Source organism: Onychostoma macrolepis, chromosome 04, assembly GCF_012432095.1.
Source record: "Onychostoma macrolepis isolate SWU-2019 chromosome 04, ASM1243209v1, whole genome shotgun sequence".
Lineage (NCBI taxonomy): Eukaryota > Metazoa > Chordata > Actinopteri > Cypriniformes > Cyprinidae > Onychostoma > Onychostoma macrolepis.
This window is the reverse complement of record NC_081158.1, coordinates 11488907-11507737: the sequence shown is the minus strand read 5'-3', so window position 1 is coordinate 11507737 and position 18831 is coordinate 11488907. Positions and strand designations below refer to the sequence as shown.

Sequence of the window (18831 nt, the reverse complement as noted above, 5' to 3'; positions counted from 1 at the left end):
TTATTGAAATTTGGAAAGATGATTACATTAAACGGCAACTCTCCTCAACACATAAAACATAAAAGTGTTTCTTTTGTTTGCCCAAAAAATGAAGGAAAGGGGATATAACAGAACCGCGCTACAATGCCGCGTTAAAGTGAAAAACTTCGCCAGAAGTACATGAGCACCGGGACAAAATCCGTCAAGTGGAGAGTCCGCGGAAATAAAGGATTCCTGTCCCTTCTACGAAGATTTGGACGAAATTTTGGGTGCAAGCGCTTGTGCTTGCCCCACAAATGTTGTCGAAGGTGGAAGTGTGGATATGGAAAATGAAGAAGAACAAGGTAAGGGTATAATTTTGCATCCCTACATTAATGCTTATAATATATCAACACTATGGGATTTACTATTGACTAGTGTCACGGGTCCATATTCATAGAACTATTTACAATGGTTGCATTTATTAATATAAGTTTGCTACACTCATTAAAGGGATAGTTCACACAAAATGCAAATTACCTCATGATTTACGCACCCTCAAGTCATCCTAGGTGTATATGACTTTCTTCTTTCAGACGTATATTACTATTTTATTATAATAAATGCTGTTCAATTCATGATATCTAAATTTATAACCAATGGTAATTAACCTTATTGTAACGTTATTATTATTGTGAGCTACAAAAGATGTATAGCAGACATGAAGATTACAGTATCAAATGAGATTGATTAAGTTGAGCAAATAGTGTGATGAGATAAGTTCTTCTGATCAGTTATCCACTGCTTATTTTTTTGTAATTTGTGCCTTTCAGAATTGGAGAGATGCAGCACTGTTAATGAAAACAGTAGTGCGAGTGAAAGCAACAGCAGTCATGACGATCAAATGATTACAGCAGAGACTCAAAGACGTACACATCTGGAGTCAGTTGAAAAACGACCAACCCGACGTTCCAGCACCACAGAGGTGACATCTATGCTAAGTAGCATAATTGACCAGCAAAGACATTACTTTGAGCTCTTTGCTGCAGAAGAGGAGGAACGACACCGCAGAGAGGTTGAACTGGAGCGAGAACGCTTCAGATTGCAAATGGAGTTGGAAGAAAGGCGTCGGCAGACCCAGATGGAGCATGACCAAGCTATGTTGCGTATGTTTGCCCAAGTGATTAGTGCAACAACCCATACTGCACCTAGTCAAACACCTTTCTCTGCTCCAATCTATGCAACAGAGCAGTCAACCACACTTCACACACTCACCCGTGATCACCAGTCAAGTCAAGGATTTTCGGTGTATAACCAGGAAGTTTTCACTGATGCTTCTACCGAAGTGCCACTCTCATCAGTTTTACATGAGATAAACAAATTCAACTGAAAGATGTCTTGTTCACTGGATTGCTGTTGTTCATGCAGCGCATGTTAGTTTTTGAAAACATTTTTGTTTTTGTTGCTGCATTACAAATCGGAAACCATTTTCTCTTTGTAAGAGAAGACATTTGAATGTTCTTTTTTTTTATAAGCATAGTATCTGAAACATTTTCAGATATGGTTTTGATTTGTGAATCAGATTTTTTTTTTTTTGTATTGACAAAACACAACACAGTAATGCTTGAAGTTTAACTAAGCACTTTATTTTTTGTTATTATTATATTGTTTACAGATGTCATGTTCAGACGTTGAAAATATTCTGTTCAGAAGTCACTTGTTACATTTTTCCAAAAAATAAATAAACCAACTTAACTGGAACAATACAAAACAATTCTGTTGTCTTTTATTATATAATTCCTTTGAAAAAGAAACAATCCCTAAAACAATGAAATGCATCCTATTGTGAATAATAAAAAAAAAAAATGAAATGAACAAAGAAACATTTTAACATTCAACTGTCACTATCTTTTCTGAGATAAAAGGAAGTTGGATTAACTTTACACATAATGTTCCCTTTCCATTTTAAATTTGTCTGAAATGTGTTGTTAAAGCTCTGCGAATATCTTGACCAGTGACATGATCAGGGATTGGCAGCTCTCCTTCACCCATTTCGCTGTCCACCTCATCTTCCAAATTTTCCAGTAGGTCAGACTCCAGCATTTCACCTCTGCTCTCACAGTAATTATGAAGTGTACAACAAGCTGCCACAACTTTGTTGATCTTGCTGATGTTGTGATCGTTTCTCTTAAGTAGGCAACGCCATCTGGCTTTTAGCGTGCCAAAGGCTCTCTCTGCACACATCCTGGCTCTGCTCAGTCTGTAATTGTACAGACACTGGTCTTGTGTAATTCCTGGTGTTTCAGGAAATGGTTTCTGAAGCCATGGTAGGAGTGGGTATGCAGCATCTGCTACAATGCATATAGGGACAGAAACACCTTGAAATTCCTCTGTCCATGGTGGGAAAAGTCTGCCTGATTGACCTTTCTGGAAGATGGAGGAATTCCCAAACACCCTTGCATCATGGACCTTCCCAGGCCAGCCGACATTGATGTCCCAAAACATCAATTTGTGGTCCACAACACCCTGCAGAATTATGGAGTAGTAGCCTTTTCTGTTGTAGAAATCAGACTTGTTAAGATGTGGGGCTATGATAGGCACATGTGTGCCATCTATAGCCCCAGCGCATTGGGGAAAGCCCCACCTGTCTCTGAAGCCGTTTATTACATTTCTCAGGTTGTTTCCTGTAGGAACTTTTATCAAATTTGGCTTCAGGATTTGGAGAATGGCTGAGACTACTTGCTGCGTCACGATACATGCTGTTGAGAGGCCGATACCAAACAAGTGTGAAATGGATCGATATTCAATATTTGTAGCAAGCCTCCAAAGCGTAACTGCAACTCTTTGTTCCACAGTGAGAGGAACTCTGTAGCAAGTTCGCTGTCGCTCCAGGCATGGTCTAAGTTTACTGCAGAGGAACACGAATGAGTCTCTTCTCATCCTGACATTCCGCAACCAATCGTTGTCTGTCCAGTTTACAGTGCTTTCCCACCAGACACGAGACCTGGGTTTTGTCCAACATGACCTGGTAAAAATATGCAATATACAGAAAGGTTGGCAAGAAGCATTATAACACTTAAATTGCCCTACTTTGCACTGATAATAACAACAAAACTATATATTAATAAATGACTAAAATTATTACAGATCAAACGACAATATGTAATTATGTAGTTTTCTGTTTATGAAACTTTTCTATACTAACCGTTCAAATGAAAGCTGAAACGTCATAAGCAGTCCTGTGGCAAGCAGCAGCAGTTGTTGATAGTGTTGGAAGAAAATTTTCTTTTTAGTTGCTATCCTTTTCCTTTTCCGTTTTTTCAGATGCTTTCCTTTAGTTCTGCTTTGTCTGACTCTTTCTCTGTTTGTCATTTGCTTCAAAATGTGCCACATCCATGTGATGACAACATGTGAAGACGCCATCTTGAATACCCAAAATCCACTGCTGCAAAGAAAGCTGGGGTCTGAGTTCTTATAAAGTTGTGGTGTGAACAAGAAAGGGTCTGAGATCTCTTCATTGCTGAAGAGGACCAAAAAAAGAACTGGGTTCTCTTTTGAGTTCACTAGATTGTGAACACCAAAAGGACTGAGGTCACTTTCGGCTGGTTCCCTTTCTGGTTCACTTTAAGTGAACTGGGTTTGGTTCTCTTCAAACGAACTATATGTGAAAACACCCTTAGACAAGCAACATCAGTGAAAGGATACTGGGCAATCTCAGAACGGGTCATTCTGGTCAAACTGAATACCAAGCCTTTCAACATCAACCTAATTCAGGTGTACGCACCAACGAATGACAGCAGCGAAGAGGATGTGGGTGATTTCTATGAGCGTATTGAGATGGCCATAAAGCAGTGCAAATCTCAGGAAAATACCATCATTTTTGGAGACTTAAATGCTAAAGTGGGCGAGGGCAGACAAGAGAAGATTGTTGGACCATATGGGCTCGGCTTTAGAAACAAGAGAGGTGAGCGCCTGGTTGAGTGGGCCAAGGGTAACGAGTTTGGGATTGGTAACACCTGGTTTGAAGTACCCTATTGCAGGAAAAGGGTATGTAAAGTGTGACCCCTTTTTTTCTTCTTCAACAATTCAATTGAAAATGTGAATAATTTCATCATGTTTTACAGCACAAACTCACACACAAATAAAACCTATGAAAAACATGAAAACATGTTTTATGAAGTGGAATATTTAATCTTCAAGATAATTATTTATATATGACTATAATAAATAATACTATCTAATAACTAGGATGAAGTGCACTTTAAATGTTCCTGGCTTTTTATAACATACTATTCAGATTACACAGAAGGCACATTTGGCTGGGAGGGACTTCAGCCAGTTAGGCTTGTTAAATAAACCAGTATTTCCTTCAAAGCTGATTGCTCAGACAGACACTCCAGCGCTAGGGCTTCAGTGAGGTGGACACTTTCAGTCCAGTGATCAGCATGGATTCCAGGTGAGTTGAAATTCTTCTGAAATTCTGCCACTGTGCACTCACATCACGCATAATGATGCATTTTAAAACAAGTTCAAAGGAGTTACTTTTTTATAACTTTTGTAGACGTCTGATAGAAAGTCAAACTGATTAGTAACAAATAAAGCTGATAATGCTGTTTTTGGATTTGGTTAATCATCCTCCATCAATAAATAATCATTTAATGATTTAATGACACTTATTTTGTTGTGATTCTCCTCATCTCTTCTCTCTTTTTTTTGTTCTTGTTATTTGTTTCCCTTCAGTGATTCTTCTTGTTAACAGCAGGTGTTCATCACTAATGCTCAATCAGCACTTGTATGAATATCTATATCTGCAACAGTTATTAAATAATGATTTTTCACAGCATTTAGTTTCATTAATGTAATAATTCTGCATATGGACATTAAATATTGAGTATACACAAAAAACACAAACCATTCTCACCTCTAAAAGGTTATCCTATTATGTCTGGGAATGTATAGCTCTATGGTTTTTACAGCCTTAGAGTGAAAGCTGTACAGTTTTGTGTTCTTTTTCACTGACATTATGGGGTCTCAGTTGTGAGCCCAATCACCCCCGAGTAGTACAAGAAAGTGCAATTTGCATGCCAAGCAACTGCACATATGTTTATATAAGATGTCAGCGTGCATCCACTGCCTGTAAACTGACATCAGCTGCAAGTACATCAAGCCATGGCACTGAAAAACCTGCATGAGGGTAGTTCTGACCTGGGGTTGATGCAGGAGCTGTGTACGGTGACCACCTTCACTCTTCGAGCAATGAAGGTCACGGTGTGGTCCCTCGGACAGGTGATGTCTACATTAGTAGACCAGGAATGTAATCTCTGGCTGAACCTGGCAGAGATGCAGGATGCCGACAAAGTTCACTTTCTTGACACTCCCATCTCCAAGGTTGGCCTCTTCAGCGCCACTGTCAAGGAGGCTTTTCATCCTACCTCTGCATGATTCATCTGACGCAAAGCTGCCGAGGTGAACCTCTTGACCCCCTCTGGGCATCAAAATCTTCTCCACCTTGGACGCAGCCATTAAGACAAGCCTCCCGCAAGAAGGCGGCACAGCCTGCTTCTCAGGGCACACTGCTAAGTGTTCCAGGAAGACCGTGACCCAGGGATGGAGGGAACTGCTATTATCCAGGGGGTGGTGATACTGTCACACCCTCCCCGGAGGAGGGCTGAGGGGACACACTATTGACATCTTTTGTTCCGCCAAATTTTCACCAAAAGAGCAGTTTTCTCTATCTCTGGGTCACAAATGTTTTCTGACAATGAACGATGCAGTGCCCCATTTTTGGTCCCAGCATTCTCATTTGCCTCGCTCTCTGGAGGTGGCTCAGATCACTATATGCCATTCACATCTTGGGGGAGCTCAATCATGCAGCCAGTGAGGTATCATGACAGCTTACACTAGAGACTGCTCAGGCTACAGCCCCCTCTACTAGGCAGGCTTATTCTCTGAAGAAAATCAACACAACCAAAAATCAATAAAAAAAACCCAGACATGCCTGATCACTGTGGTGCTTTCCTTTTTGCAGGTAGAAAGTGTATGATGCCGCCATTGTGGCACATCATGACACAGTGGATGGCAGGTCCTTGGGAAAGCACAACCTGATTATCAGATTTTCAAGGGGTGTTAGGAAGCTAAATCCTCAAGACCGTGTCTCATCTCCTCTTCGGATCTCTCTGTGGTCATGGCTGGACTACAGAGAGCTCTCTTTGGGCCGCTTAAGTCAGTTGCGCTTAACATCCTGATTCCTGTCCCTTAAGACAGTGCTCACTTCCATCAAGAGAGTGGGGCACTATCATGCATTTTCAGTCGACGAGTTTCCCTTTGGGCAATCCTGTATGTGTATTTCCCATGGAACGGTATTCCCTTTTTGGTAAACCCATGTCTTTCTCTTGACAGATTTCCTTCTGTCCATCCCTACATTTGTAGTCATTCCACCCCTTTTAGGAACTACTGCAGTGGACCCTCCATATGCAGTACTGTCCTTTGGCCAGTCCATATGTGATCCGTGCTGGCAAAATGTCGGAATGAGCAAATTTTCAAAAATGAGTTCTTCTTATTTTATTAAAATTAAAATACCTTCAATTAATGATGTAAAAGTTTTTGGAAGATTCCAAAGCATAATCACCAAGCAACGTTGCATATTTTCCTGCTGTTCTTTTCTTTATAATAATTACTATATTATCACAATATAGCTATTTTTAATTTTATCTTTGCTAATAAAAATAAGAACAAAGATGCAAATAAACAGTAGTTCAATCAGGAGCAGCGAGTCATTTCTTTTCTTTTAATGTTTGAATTAACATTGAGACAGGTCTATATTAGGACCTACTGTAATGCATGGAACTAATATAATGTTACACATCAGATTTTTCCCCAACCATTAACTAAGCATCATGTCAGACATAACAGGTTATCTTTGTGTGAATCTCACCAAGGTATATTTCGCAATAATGTAGCTACTTTATAGGGAGATTGCGTGCTCTCGTAAAGGCACGTCTTATGCACGCGCTTTGCAAATGTCAGTCAGTGTGATCGTTTTGCTTTCATCAGCATGGGTTTGAAAATCATATTTCACTGGTTTTGACTCATGTCATTGAGAATTCGATATGAATATTCACAAAGCTGGATTGCTACGCTTTGCAACAATAGATCTAGAACTTGTGGTGAGAAGCAGCAGTCGTCCAGAAGTGAGCAGAGAAAAAGGTATTCCTCTCAGAAAATGTACAAATAAAGATCATTTTAGATGTTTAATTACTATTTGGAGCATTTGGATCGCTAGAAGAGGGCTTAATGAACTCATTTTTGTGAAAACCTCAAATTCGACCAAAACTGACATTTTTGAAGTGAAGGCTACAGTTTGCAACTGCTTCTGTCTTGCCAGCACCTCCACTGCCAAGTCTCGTAACACAATCAATTTGTTGTGGCATTTTACATAGGGACCCCATTATGTCAGTATCAACTTAACATTGAATATGACTGACCAAAAGGGAACGTCATGGTTACATATGTAACTTTTTTTGCTGAAGGAGGGAACAGAGACGTTACACCCCCCTTGAACTACCGCTGATTGGCCAGGACACATTCTCGACTCCTCATCAAATCTGAATGTGTGGATGCACGCCGACATCTTATATACCCATATGCACGAAGAGTGGCTTGGCATGCAAATTCCTCTCACCAATTTTCATTGGTCATTTCTTGTATTACTCAGAGGTGACTGTGCAGCCCTGTGGCCCACACTTAAAAAATTGTTTTCACAAACAATTACAAAGAAACCGCAAGTAAAACACTGAATTAAAAGTGAAATAATTAAGTAGAAATATTGAAATTGCATTTTCTTGTAAAACATGGTCCAATAAACTGTTTTATTTACAACTTGAATATATATTTTTTTTACAGTGCAGCACAGATGTCCCTATAACTAATTAGGTAAAATTAACACAAAAATTCTGAGAAACATTTGCCTTCTTATTTTACAGACAGCCAATTATTCCACCACGCAAATCAACTCTGATTCATCAAGGTCCTCCAAAACGAATCCGTCTACATACAGAAAGAAAAGTCCTTAATGAAAACGGGAAAGTCAGAAAATGGACTTATGGGAAAAAGGACACCAGTAAACAAAACAAAATTGTTCTATTGGTTGGAGAGACTGGAGCTGGCAAGACGACTTTTATCAACACTGTAATCAACTACTTACTGAAGGTGAAGTTTGAGGAAGAAATATGGCATGAAATCACAGAAGAAGAAGCTGGAGACCAATCAGAATCACAAACCTCTGAAATAACCATGTATGAGGTCTATTCTGTAGAGAGTCCCATATCTCTCACCATCATTGATACTCCAGGCTACGGAGACACTAGAGGACTGGAAAAAGATCTGGAAGTCGCAGCGAATTTAGCCACTCTGTTTCAGAGCAGTGCTGGAGTTCGTGAAGTTGATGCCGTGTGTTTTGTGGTTCAAGCATCTAAGAATCGTCTCTCAGACAGACAGCATTACATTATCAGTTCAATTCTGTCTTTGTTTGGAAAAGACATTATGAACAACATTGTGTTTTTAATCACACACTCTGATGGTATGGCACCCAAAAATGTCCTCAGTGCCATCAATAAAGTTAAAATCCCCTGCAGAAGAGACAAAAGCGGCCAACCTGTTTATTTCTTATTCAACAATCGGCAGGCTGATGCCCGTCACACTCAAGAGCGTCACATTCATGCTCAAAGCGACGCCTGGGAAGCCAGCGTGGACAGCATGAGGCATTTCCTTCTGTCTATGAATGAAATGAACAGAAGAAGTTTAGAAATGACTTCAGATGTCCTCATTGAGCGCATTCAATTAGAAGCGGCCATCTGCAACTTAAAGTTGCGAATTCAGGAGAAGGAGCTGAAAAAAGCAGAAAAACTTCAGATTCAGGAGGCAATAAAACAAAACAAGGAAAAAATTGAAAATTGTAAAAACTTTACCATTAAAGTCAAAAACACTATCAAAGAGAAGGTGCCCATTGAAAGTGCTTCATGGAAGAACAGGAAGGCGACGACCTGCACCGTCTGTGAGGAGAACTGTCATGAGTTTGACTGCTGGTGGGTTTCTGATCCCAGTAAATGTGAAGTCATGAAGAAAGGCTACTGCACTGTGTGCACTGGGAAGTGTCATCACAGCAAACATGTCAAAGATAACAAGAAATATGTCATCAAATCCTCATTTATGACGATGGAGTTTGATGACTTTAATAAGGAATTTGAAAAAGCTCAAGAAAAATGCAAGAGGTTTTCAATTATAATGGATTCTCTTCACAAAGATCTGCAGGAGCTTGAGGATCAAAAGTCAATTCTTCTGTTCAATGCTTACAAGACCATCAAGAATCTGTCTCAGATCGCATTAAAACCAGACTCTGCCTTCACTCTTCAGCATCTCGACTTCTTCATCCCCAGAGTGAAGGAGGCTGGGAAAGAAAACTGGGTCAGAGAGCTTGAAGAAATGAGAAGAACCGCTGAAGCTGAGGAAGCAAATAAAGATGCTCTGAGTTACCTTAAAGCTGGTCTGACAAAAATTTTCCTTGGTGGGCAAAGTTGAAATTCCTTCAATGTGGGGGGAGGAGTTAAAAAAAAAAAAACACGATAATACTTCATGACTTACTTTAAATGAGTATTTTGGGTACTGGATGATAACAATGATGCAAACACAAGCAGTAATTTGTTCACTATTTAGTTTTTAATCCTGAAAATCCTTTCCTGTACTTTTCTTTTTGCTTATGGTTATTTTGTTCAGATTATCAGATTGTCTGTATATAAAAATTGTTAAAATTAAAATAAATTTCAGTCATCTCAAACTTAATATTTTCTTCATTTGATTACAATTTCAGTCAAGACTTTCAGAGTCAAGCCAGCTGACCTCTTTAACTTTTACTTAACTTGAGTATATATAGCTTGGTAAAAAATCACGGTGCTCCGATCAGAAGTTTTGGGGTCGACCATCGATCACTGGAAGATGTATTGGCTGACATAGATCATGATCACCAATCATGGTGTCAAACTTTTTCCCACCTAACATTATTGATAGGGATGTTCCAATAAGATTTTTTTCCAAACATTATTTATTTAGCCATTTTTATGACACACTATTTTTATGTAAAGACATTCATCTGAGAGCTCTTATTCACAACGTTTTAAAGAAAAGCTAGTAAAACAAAATTGACAGAGTAAGAAATTTTGTTAGCCTGAAAAGGCAAACATTTGAAAACCGGTTTCAAAGTTTTTGAAAATGGTATCACATCTGTGTAAACAATGGAAACTCTAATTCGTGAAAATGCATAGCCATGCCTATTATGTGTTCAAAAAGAGTATGTCAGCAGGTGTATAGTGTCAGCTACTGGCCTGACATGCATAATACAGTGTTTTTAGTCATCTTCATGGATCCATGTGAACAAGGATTGTTTTGACAATGTTGTTGTGAGTTTTTAGAACATTGCTGTTGTGTAAATGTGTCCTAAGGTTCTAGCAAAATTTTTGGTCTGGTTTCATAGTCAGACTATGGTTTATATCTGTACTTGCAGCCATGTGATGTAGTTGAGAACCACAGTTGGCCTACTGTGACACATGCAGGAAAATAAAAAGGTTCAATTTAAACTACAATCTAAAACTTCGGCTGTAAGCTTGTTTCACTTTCTGTAGATTGTCTAATAGTAATGAAATAGTTCACCTACATTTTTGGCTAACGACTGAATATGAGCTGATGCTAAACAAATTATTTTATTGGTTAATTAAATGAATAAATAATGTGTTATGACTAACTATAAAATTTACACAAGAAAGCCTGACAACTTTGTTACTTGAGTAAAAACAAATATGTAAGCAAAACATTTTAATTTTTTTTTAATTGGTTTTCTTAAGGTATAACTCATTAAGATGAATGCACAATAGTAGAGGTGGCTGATTTCCTGGATCAGGCCATGTGAATACCTAAAACCCTGGTGTCGAAGTACTGGTGTGGACAGACTAAAATGGTCTGAAACAAACATCATTCAACTAATTGACTACTTATTAACCATAATTTATTTATTAAACTCTGTGTTTAGAGTCATGTGCAAAAACAAATAGTCCATTTATGATTATGACATCCTCAACTTAATGAATGTAAAACTTTGGATATGTTTTTAAGTGTAGACGTTATATGTGTAATAGTTATTAGGTAATATGTGACACTCACTTTTTCTTTTGATACATGTGTCTTATGAGCCCACAGGCCTGAATTTATGTGTCATTTATTCTTATGAACTTACACTATGTTGACAGCTGCAGTGGCTGATCCAATCATACACACAATTATTCAGTATTTTTAATGAATACAACAAAACCCTAACCCAACACAAAACTTGGTGCCACGTTGTCTGTGAACAATCCCCAGGGCCAGTGTTTTGTCTCCCTTATCTAACACACCCATTTCATGCTCTGGATTTTCTTGTAATGCGCTGATGAGTTGAAACAGGTGTGTTCGATTAGGGAGACATTGAAAATATGCAGTGTTATGGGTTCTCCAGGAACATGTTTTGAAATGCCCTGCCCTAAGCCACAACTAATATTCAGTTGTAGAACGAGGGCATATTAGAGAAACTTGAGATATGATAATTGAATTTAGGATTTTTCACAAATTCATACTAGAGAAGCAAAACTTAAGTTAATTTAGGATTCTTATCTTATCTTACAAAATCGTATGGTCTAGTTAGGAAATCTTAAACCGCTCCATCGAGTTCAATAACTGTCACGTCTGTTAGCAATCCACCAACTACACGTAAGTGGCTGCTGAGGTAAACATAAAATCAAAATGGAGAAACAATGACTTGATTTTAACTTGCATAATGACAGGTAATTCTCAGTGGTGGCTTGTCCCTTAAGAAGATTAACCATGGTTTTATTATAGTAAAAGTGTAGTAAGTAACCATGCCTTTTTTGCCATATTGACTATAGTTTGTATAGTTTTACTACAAATACCATGGTTAGACTATGATTACTGTAGTGACCATACTTCCTCTTTTTCCTGGACTTGTCCAGGCCAAGATTTCTAAATTGCCGGGTTTTGGTTTTGTTATACCTTTTGCAGGTATGAAAACAATAGCATATGACTAAAAAAAGATGTTTGACAAATAAAGTGCAGGCATTGTACATAATCAACCAATGACTTTTGGTCAAAGCAATACAAACACACATATAATGTATGAGGACTGTAGAGAGCGTAGGTGTGTTCGACTTGAAGCGGCGCTGCACAGACCGATCAGTGTATGACATCAGAGAACCATGAGACCTGTAGAGAGCAGACGCTCCTTATGCTTTCGAATCGCTCTCGCGGTACTTTGATGTCATACATTGATTGGTCTGTGCAGCGCCATTTCAAGTCGAACACACCTGACGTCAAAAGGAAAACAAAGCCAAAATGCAGACATTTTAGGCAATTTAAGTCCTGGCCAGGACATGTCCTGGAAAAAGAAGAAGTATGGTCACCCTAATGTAGCAAAACTATGCTTAATTTGTGGTTACCATGGTTTAACTATAGTAACCATGTTTTTTTGGTTAAATTTATAGTAAAACCATGGTAAATTTTCTTAAGGGGTTGGCCTCTGTAATGTTGGTCACAATTGGTGCATTACTATATATATACTGTACTATTTATATGTGTGTACAGGTGCATCTCAATAAATTAGAAAGTCGTGGAAAAGTTCATTTATTTCAGTAATTCAACTCAAATTGTGAAACTCGTGTATTAAATAAATTCAATGCACACAGATTTAAGTAGTTTAAGTCTTTGGTTCTTTTAATTGTGATGATTTTGGCTCACATTTAACAAAAACCCACCAATTCACTATCTCAACAAATTAGACCAATAAAAAAAAACATTTTTAGTGAATTGTTGGCCTTCTGGAAAGTATGTTCATTTACTGTATATGTATTCAATACTTGGTAGGGGCTCCTTTTGCTTTAATTACTGCCTCAATTCGGCGTGGCATGGAGGTGATCAGTTTGTGGCACTGCTGAGGTGGTATGGAAGCCCAGGTTTCTTTGACAGTGGCCTTCAGCTCATTTGCATTTTTTGGTCTCTTGTTTCTCATTTTCCTTTTAACAATACCCCATAGATTCTCTATGGGGTTCAGGTCTGGTGAGTTTGCTGGCCAGTCAAGCACACCAACACCATGGTCATTTAAAATAGACCACTTAGTACATCCTTGCATAAAAAAAATAGCAGATTACATTTCCAACATCCTGTTCAAACATCACTTAAGCATAGGAAAATATACTTTTTATATGTGAAATGAACAATATAAATAATATCGATGAATAATCCTTGTATATGAATAATGTAAGACAGTAATATGAATACAATGCAAAAAAGAAGTGCATAAAGAAAAAAATTACTTGTAATGATTCTACTGTACTGGCTAAACTAATAAGAAATATGTTGTATTAATGAATATGAAAAAGAACAAAATATAAGCACACTGGAAATTTGCATACACCAATAGACCAATATCAAACTAAACACTACAAAACTACAAACCCGATTCCAAAAAAGTTGGGACACTACAAATTGTGAATAAAAAAGGAAAGCAATAATTTACAAATTTCATAAACTTATATTTTATTCACAATAGAATATTGATAACATATCAAATGTTGAAAGTGAGACATTTTGAAATGTCATGCCAAATATTGGCTCATTTTGGATTTCATGAGAGCTACACATTCCAAAAAAGTTGGGACAGGTAGCAATAAGAGGCCGGAAAAGTTAAATGTACATATAAGGAACAGCTGGAGGACCAATTTGCAACTTATTGGGTCAATTGGCAACATGATGTGGCAGTGTCTCTCAGAAGTCAAGATGGGAAGAGGATCACCAATTCCCCCAATGCTGCAGTGAAAAATAGTGGAGCAATATCAGAAAAGAGTTTCTCAGAGAAAAATTGCAAAGAGTTTGAAGTTATCATCATCTACAGTGCATAATATCATCCAAAGATTCAGAGAATCTGGAACAATCTCTGTGCGTAAGGGTCAAGGCCGGAAAACCATACTGGATGCCCGTGATCTTCGGGCCCTTAGACGGCACTGCATCACATACAGGAATGCTACTGTAATGGAAATCACAACATGGGCTCAGGAATACTTCCAGAAAACATTGTCAGTGAACACAATCCACCGTGCCATTCGCCGTTGCCGGCTAAAGCTCTATAGGTCAAAAAAGAAGCCATATCTAAACATGATCCAGAAACGCAGGCGTTTTCTCTGGGCCAAGGCTCATTTAAAATGGACTGTGACAAAGTGGAAAACTGTTCTGTGGTCAGACAAATCAAAATTTGAAGTTCTTTTTGGAAAACTGGGACGCCATGTCATCCGGACTAAAGAGGACAAGGACAACCCAAGTTGTTATCAGCGCTCAGTTCAGAAGCCTGCATCTCTGATGGTATGGGGTTGCATGAGTGCGTGTGGCATGGGCAGCTTACACATCTGGAAAGGCACCATCAATGCTGAAAGGTATATCCAAGTTCTAGAACAACATATGCTCCCATCCAGACGTCGTCTCTTTCAGGGAAGACCTTGCATTTTCCAACATGACAATGCCAGACCACATACTGCATCAATTACAACATCATGGCTGCATAGAAGAAGGATCCGGGTACTGAAATGGCCAGCCTGCAGTCCAGATCTTTCACTCATAGAAAACATTTGGCGCATCATAAAGAGGAAGATGCGACATAGAAGACCTAAGACAGTTGAGCAACTAAAAGCCTGTATTAGACAAAAATGGGACAACATTCCTATTCCTAAACTTGAGCAACTTGTCTCCTCAGTCCCCAGACATTTGCAGACTGTTATAAAAAGAAGAGGGGATGCCACACAGTGGTAAACATGGCCTTGTCCCAACTTTTTTGAGATGTGTTGATGCCATGAAATTTAAAATCAACTTATTTTTCCCTTAAAATGATACGTTTTCTCAGTTTAAACATTTGATATGTCATCTATGTTGTATTCTGAATAAAATATTGAAATTTGAACACATCATTGCATTCTGTTTTTATTCACAATTTGTACAGTGTCCCAACTTTTTTGGAATCGGGTTTGTAATTCCATAACATCTCAAATAGGCAAGACATATTCTTACTGTTTTAACACACTTTCAGCATAAGCTCCAAACTGCATAGCTTACCAACAGAAATCACAAATCCATGCTTGTTCTTCTGGTGGCACATTAATGTTGAGGCACCGAACATGAAACCACCTCAGGCATGATTCACATTGAATCTGAAAGGGAAATAGGACATGTTGTTAGATATATATAGAAATAGTAGAAATTGGTAAAATTACTTTTCAAAACATGTGTTTTCACTTTACACAAGTAGTAAACAGCCAGAAATGGTATAGTGAATACCCAGGTGCTTTGCTCCTCTGTTTGGTCTTTTTCTGATTTTCCACACACACAGCAGTACTCCTGTCTTGACATTGCAATTATTATAATATAGATAGGATTATCTATAATCTGTTTGTTCAAAGTGCTTTATACCTGATGCCAGCAAAATCTCTTTGGTTACACTTTTCCTGTAGTGGCTCATCATCTCTGTGCTGGGTGTTATATTAATTATGTCAGGAATTTTGGGGAACTCTTCCACCACCTGTTTGGCCATCTAGAAGGATAGTAGTGAGAAGTAACAGACACAGTGTCATATGGCAAAACGTCAGGACAGTGCTTATGTCAACCACTTTCCCCCTCCATTTCCCAGCATCACAAAGCCACCACAGCAGGATCTATCCTTCTGAATTGGATGTGTGATTGTGCCAGGTATCCAGTTCTTATTCGCCCGATCTGACTTTTCATCCATATGAGGTCTCATTTAGAAAAAATGTCTTTATTTGGAGAAATGCAGTGTGTGTTTTTATGGTGGTCTTAAGTAACACCAACTATGCTAATTTACCATTATTATTGTTTTTGAGGTAAACATGCTACATTCAGTTATAAACAAACACTGTCATACCGAAACTTGTTGTGTATCTCTTCGGCTTTTTCCTTTTCATTTGTACCCATTTGAGAGTCAAGTATGAAAATGGTGTCACATTTAGCATGAAGATACTAAATTGGAGACAAATAAACAAGGAAATTCTAACTACTAAGCCAATTCTCACACATATCAGTGAAAATATCAAACATTTCTATATGGGCTTATCCATGTTTACATTATATGTACTAGCTTAACATTTCTATTTGCAGACTTTTTACTTACCACAAACCTCCAGTGGTTTTTGTTGATATTTATGAAAGTGATGAGACCATAATATTCCTCAAAGATGACCTGTTTATCACAAATGTCAATGATCATGTCTGAGTACTGTACATAACAAAATGAAGAAATGTAAATATTGTCCCTCACTTTTTTAAATTTCGTCTTTAAAATCCACTCCCTTGTTTCATTTAAAATGACACCTGTGGTGAAATAGTCTAGCAGGTAGAGATTTGCACCCTTCATTTGAAGTAGAGCTCTGAAATACCAGGCAATAATCTAAAAAAATTATACAGCATTTCAATTGGAATCAAATTAATTATCATACTGTAAAATAGAAATAGAAATGTAAAATAATGCAATTGCATTTTAGTTTTCATATGTGTAACTCTCCATTTAACCACTCATGTGGCCTCAGTGATTGGAATTCCCTGTGATGTAACAGGGACTCATTCTTCTGCCTAGGAAACCTCAAAATTGCTACAATCAGCTCTGTAGGTGGCTTCTTCCATAGCATGTCGACCTATAATGACATGAAGTTCATACAGTAAATAATAGCGTGCCTTAAAGGGGTGGTTTACTGCTTTTTTTCTTTGCTTGATTGTGTTTATGGGGTGCAATATAACATGTCTTCGTGTTTCGTTTGTTAAAAAGAGCCTTATTTTTCATATATTTCACCTTTATTGTAAGCCGCTTTCTCCTCTGTCATTTGAACGACCGGTTGACTTCCTGATTCTATGAAACCACTCCCTCAGAAACAGGCGATGGGCTCAGATTGGTTAGTTGGGCCGGTGTGTTGTGATTGGCTAAACTGCGTACTGCACATTGTCCGGAAACTTCACGCCCATCACCTTCACGGGCGACAGCTGCATGTGCTGCGGTCAAATGTAAATAATGGTGTCAATATTGCCGTATCAGTTTGAGCCAGAATCAGACCCAGAAAGCAGTAATGAAGAGAGTCAAGCAGAACTTCCGCAAGCACGGCTCTTACAAAACGTTTCTGAATGAAGTTTGCTGTTGTGATTACATATAATTGTTTGAAGTTTGTACACGTTTGTCTTATACACACAAAATAGCATCGAACTAACTGGCTACTATAACCAAACAGCGTTGGCTTGTGTTTACGTTCTTGATCAAATCGAAAAATTACGTCATAAAGTATACATGGAAAATACATTTACAAAATTAGTACATAATTACAAATTCGCGTCCAAAATGTTTGTACGCGTTTGTCACAGACACACGAAATAGCATTTAACTAACCGGCTACTAAAGCCAGCGCTGGCATTTGTTTACGACCTTTATAAAACTAAAACATTACGTCTGAAATTATACATGCAAATACATTTAAAATTATGAAATCTTACTTACAGGTTGTGGCCCAACAACTGCTGCCTCTGGTTTTAAAGTTGGAACTGCTCCATGTTTTAGTAATAGTTTCTGTGTGAATTCGGCATTGAACTCGTGTAGATTCTGGAAGCTGTCTTCCGTAAAATGCGCAGCACAGAGAGCTAAATTAGGATTATAATTGTCAGGAATATAATCAAACATAAATTTTAACCATTGTTGACGAACTACAGCGTCCGTAGGAAGCCCGAACACAGAAGACCTGACAGCTGGGTGAAAATAACACCGTTTCGACGGCATGGCTACATCTCCACTATAACTCTTCCTCTTCAACAAAGCCGCAGAACATGGCCTTGCCCCCTCTTTGGCATGTTCCGGAGGGAGGGGTTGATGCAAATGTATGGGTTTTTTACGTATGCAACCCGGGAAGTATCTTGTTGTAGTCCCGTATGAGTCGTATTTGTAGGCATTAAACTTCCTGATTTGTAAAAGACGATATCTCCGCTTACGTTGAACTTTCAGCGCAGCAACTTTGCAGATACTGTTCATGCACCTACAGCAACATTACACACTATTTAAAATGAAAAAAGTGAAATCGCAGTAAACCACCCCTTTAATATAAAGAAGACATATTTTTTGGTTTTGTACTAATGACTTAATTACCTCTTCATCTACAGGGAGTACCTTTGCAGGAAGCTGACTTGTGTGACAACTTGAACTTTTCTTGCTCTGTGTCACATCCAGTCTTCTTTTTTTGGGAACAGGTATTTTTTGTGGAACAGAATAGAATTTAGATTTGGTGGATGGGAAACGTTCTTGGTTCGTCTTCATCCAAGTTTCTTGAGACTGATCGAGGTTCACAGGTGGCTCAGGTTGGAGCAAAGGCTTTTGAGGAAGGTTTGTCTTCATCCAAGTTTCTTGAGACTGATCGAGGTTCACAGGCGTCTCAGGTTGGAGCAACAGCTTTTGTGGAAGCTTATGCTGAATGATATTCTCCGTATATCTTCCTTGCAGAGACTGATGCATTTTTCTAATGAAGGTTCCTGTTTTTTTTTTTTTTTCCTTTCTCCATTATGGAATGTTTCACAATTCCAAACCATTTTTCTACATGACAATTGGTATCTCTTGTTTTTGGTTGTTTCTTTGTTGTCACCAAGTCCTGTTCATGAGATTCATACCTACTCAGGTCTCCCAACAGCAAGCCACTCCAAAGAGGAAAAATGGCAAGGTAGGTATCAAAGAGGACAGTGATGTTGCCTGGACAATAG

General features: G+C 38.4%; 2 protein-coding genes across 2 annotated transcripts; one reads left to right on the top strand and one right to left on the bottom strand.

Annotated features, from left to right (window-relative positions):
* Positions 1 to 1923: 1923 nt before the first annotated feature.
* On the bottom strand, positions 1924 to 2898 carry LOC131538489 (uncharacterized). The gene has a single exon (XM_058772362.1). It carries the CDS (start codon positions 2896 to 2898, stop codon positions 1924 to 1926), a length of 975 nt encoding a protein of 324 aa, XP_058628345.1.
* Positions 2899 to 4329: 1431 nt separating this feature from the next.
* LOC131539381 (uncharacterized) lies at positions 4330 to 9783 on the top strand. The gene is made up of 2 exons (XM_058773945.1): positions 4330 to 4414; positions 7941 to 9783. The coding sequence occupies exons 1-2, from the start codon at positions 4404 to 4406 to the stop codon at positions 9532 to 9534; spliced, it is 1605 nt and encodes a 534-aa protein (XP_058629928.1). The 5' UTR covers positions 4330 to 4403; the 3' UTR covers positions 9535 to 9783.
* The last annotated feature ends 9048 nt before the right edge of the window (positions 9784 to 18831 follow it).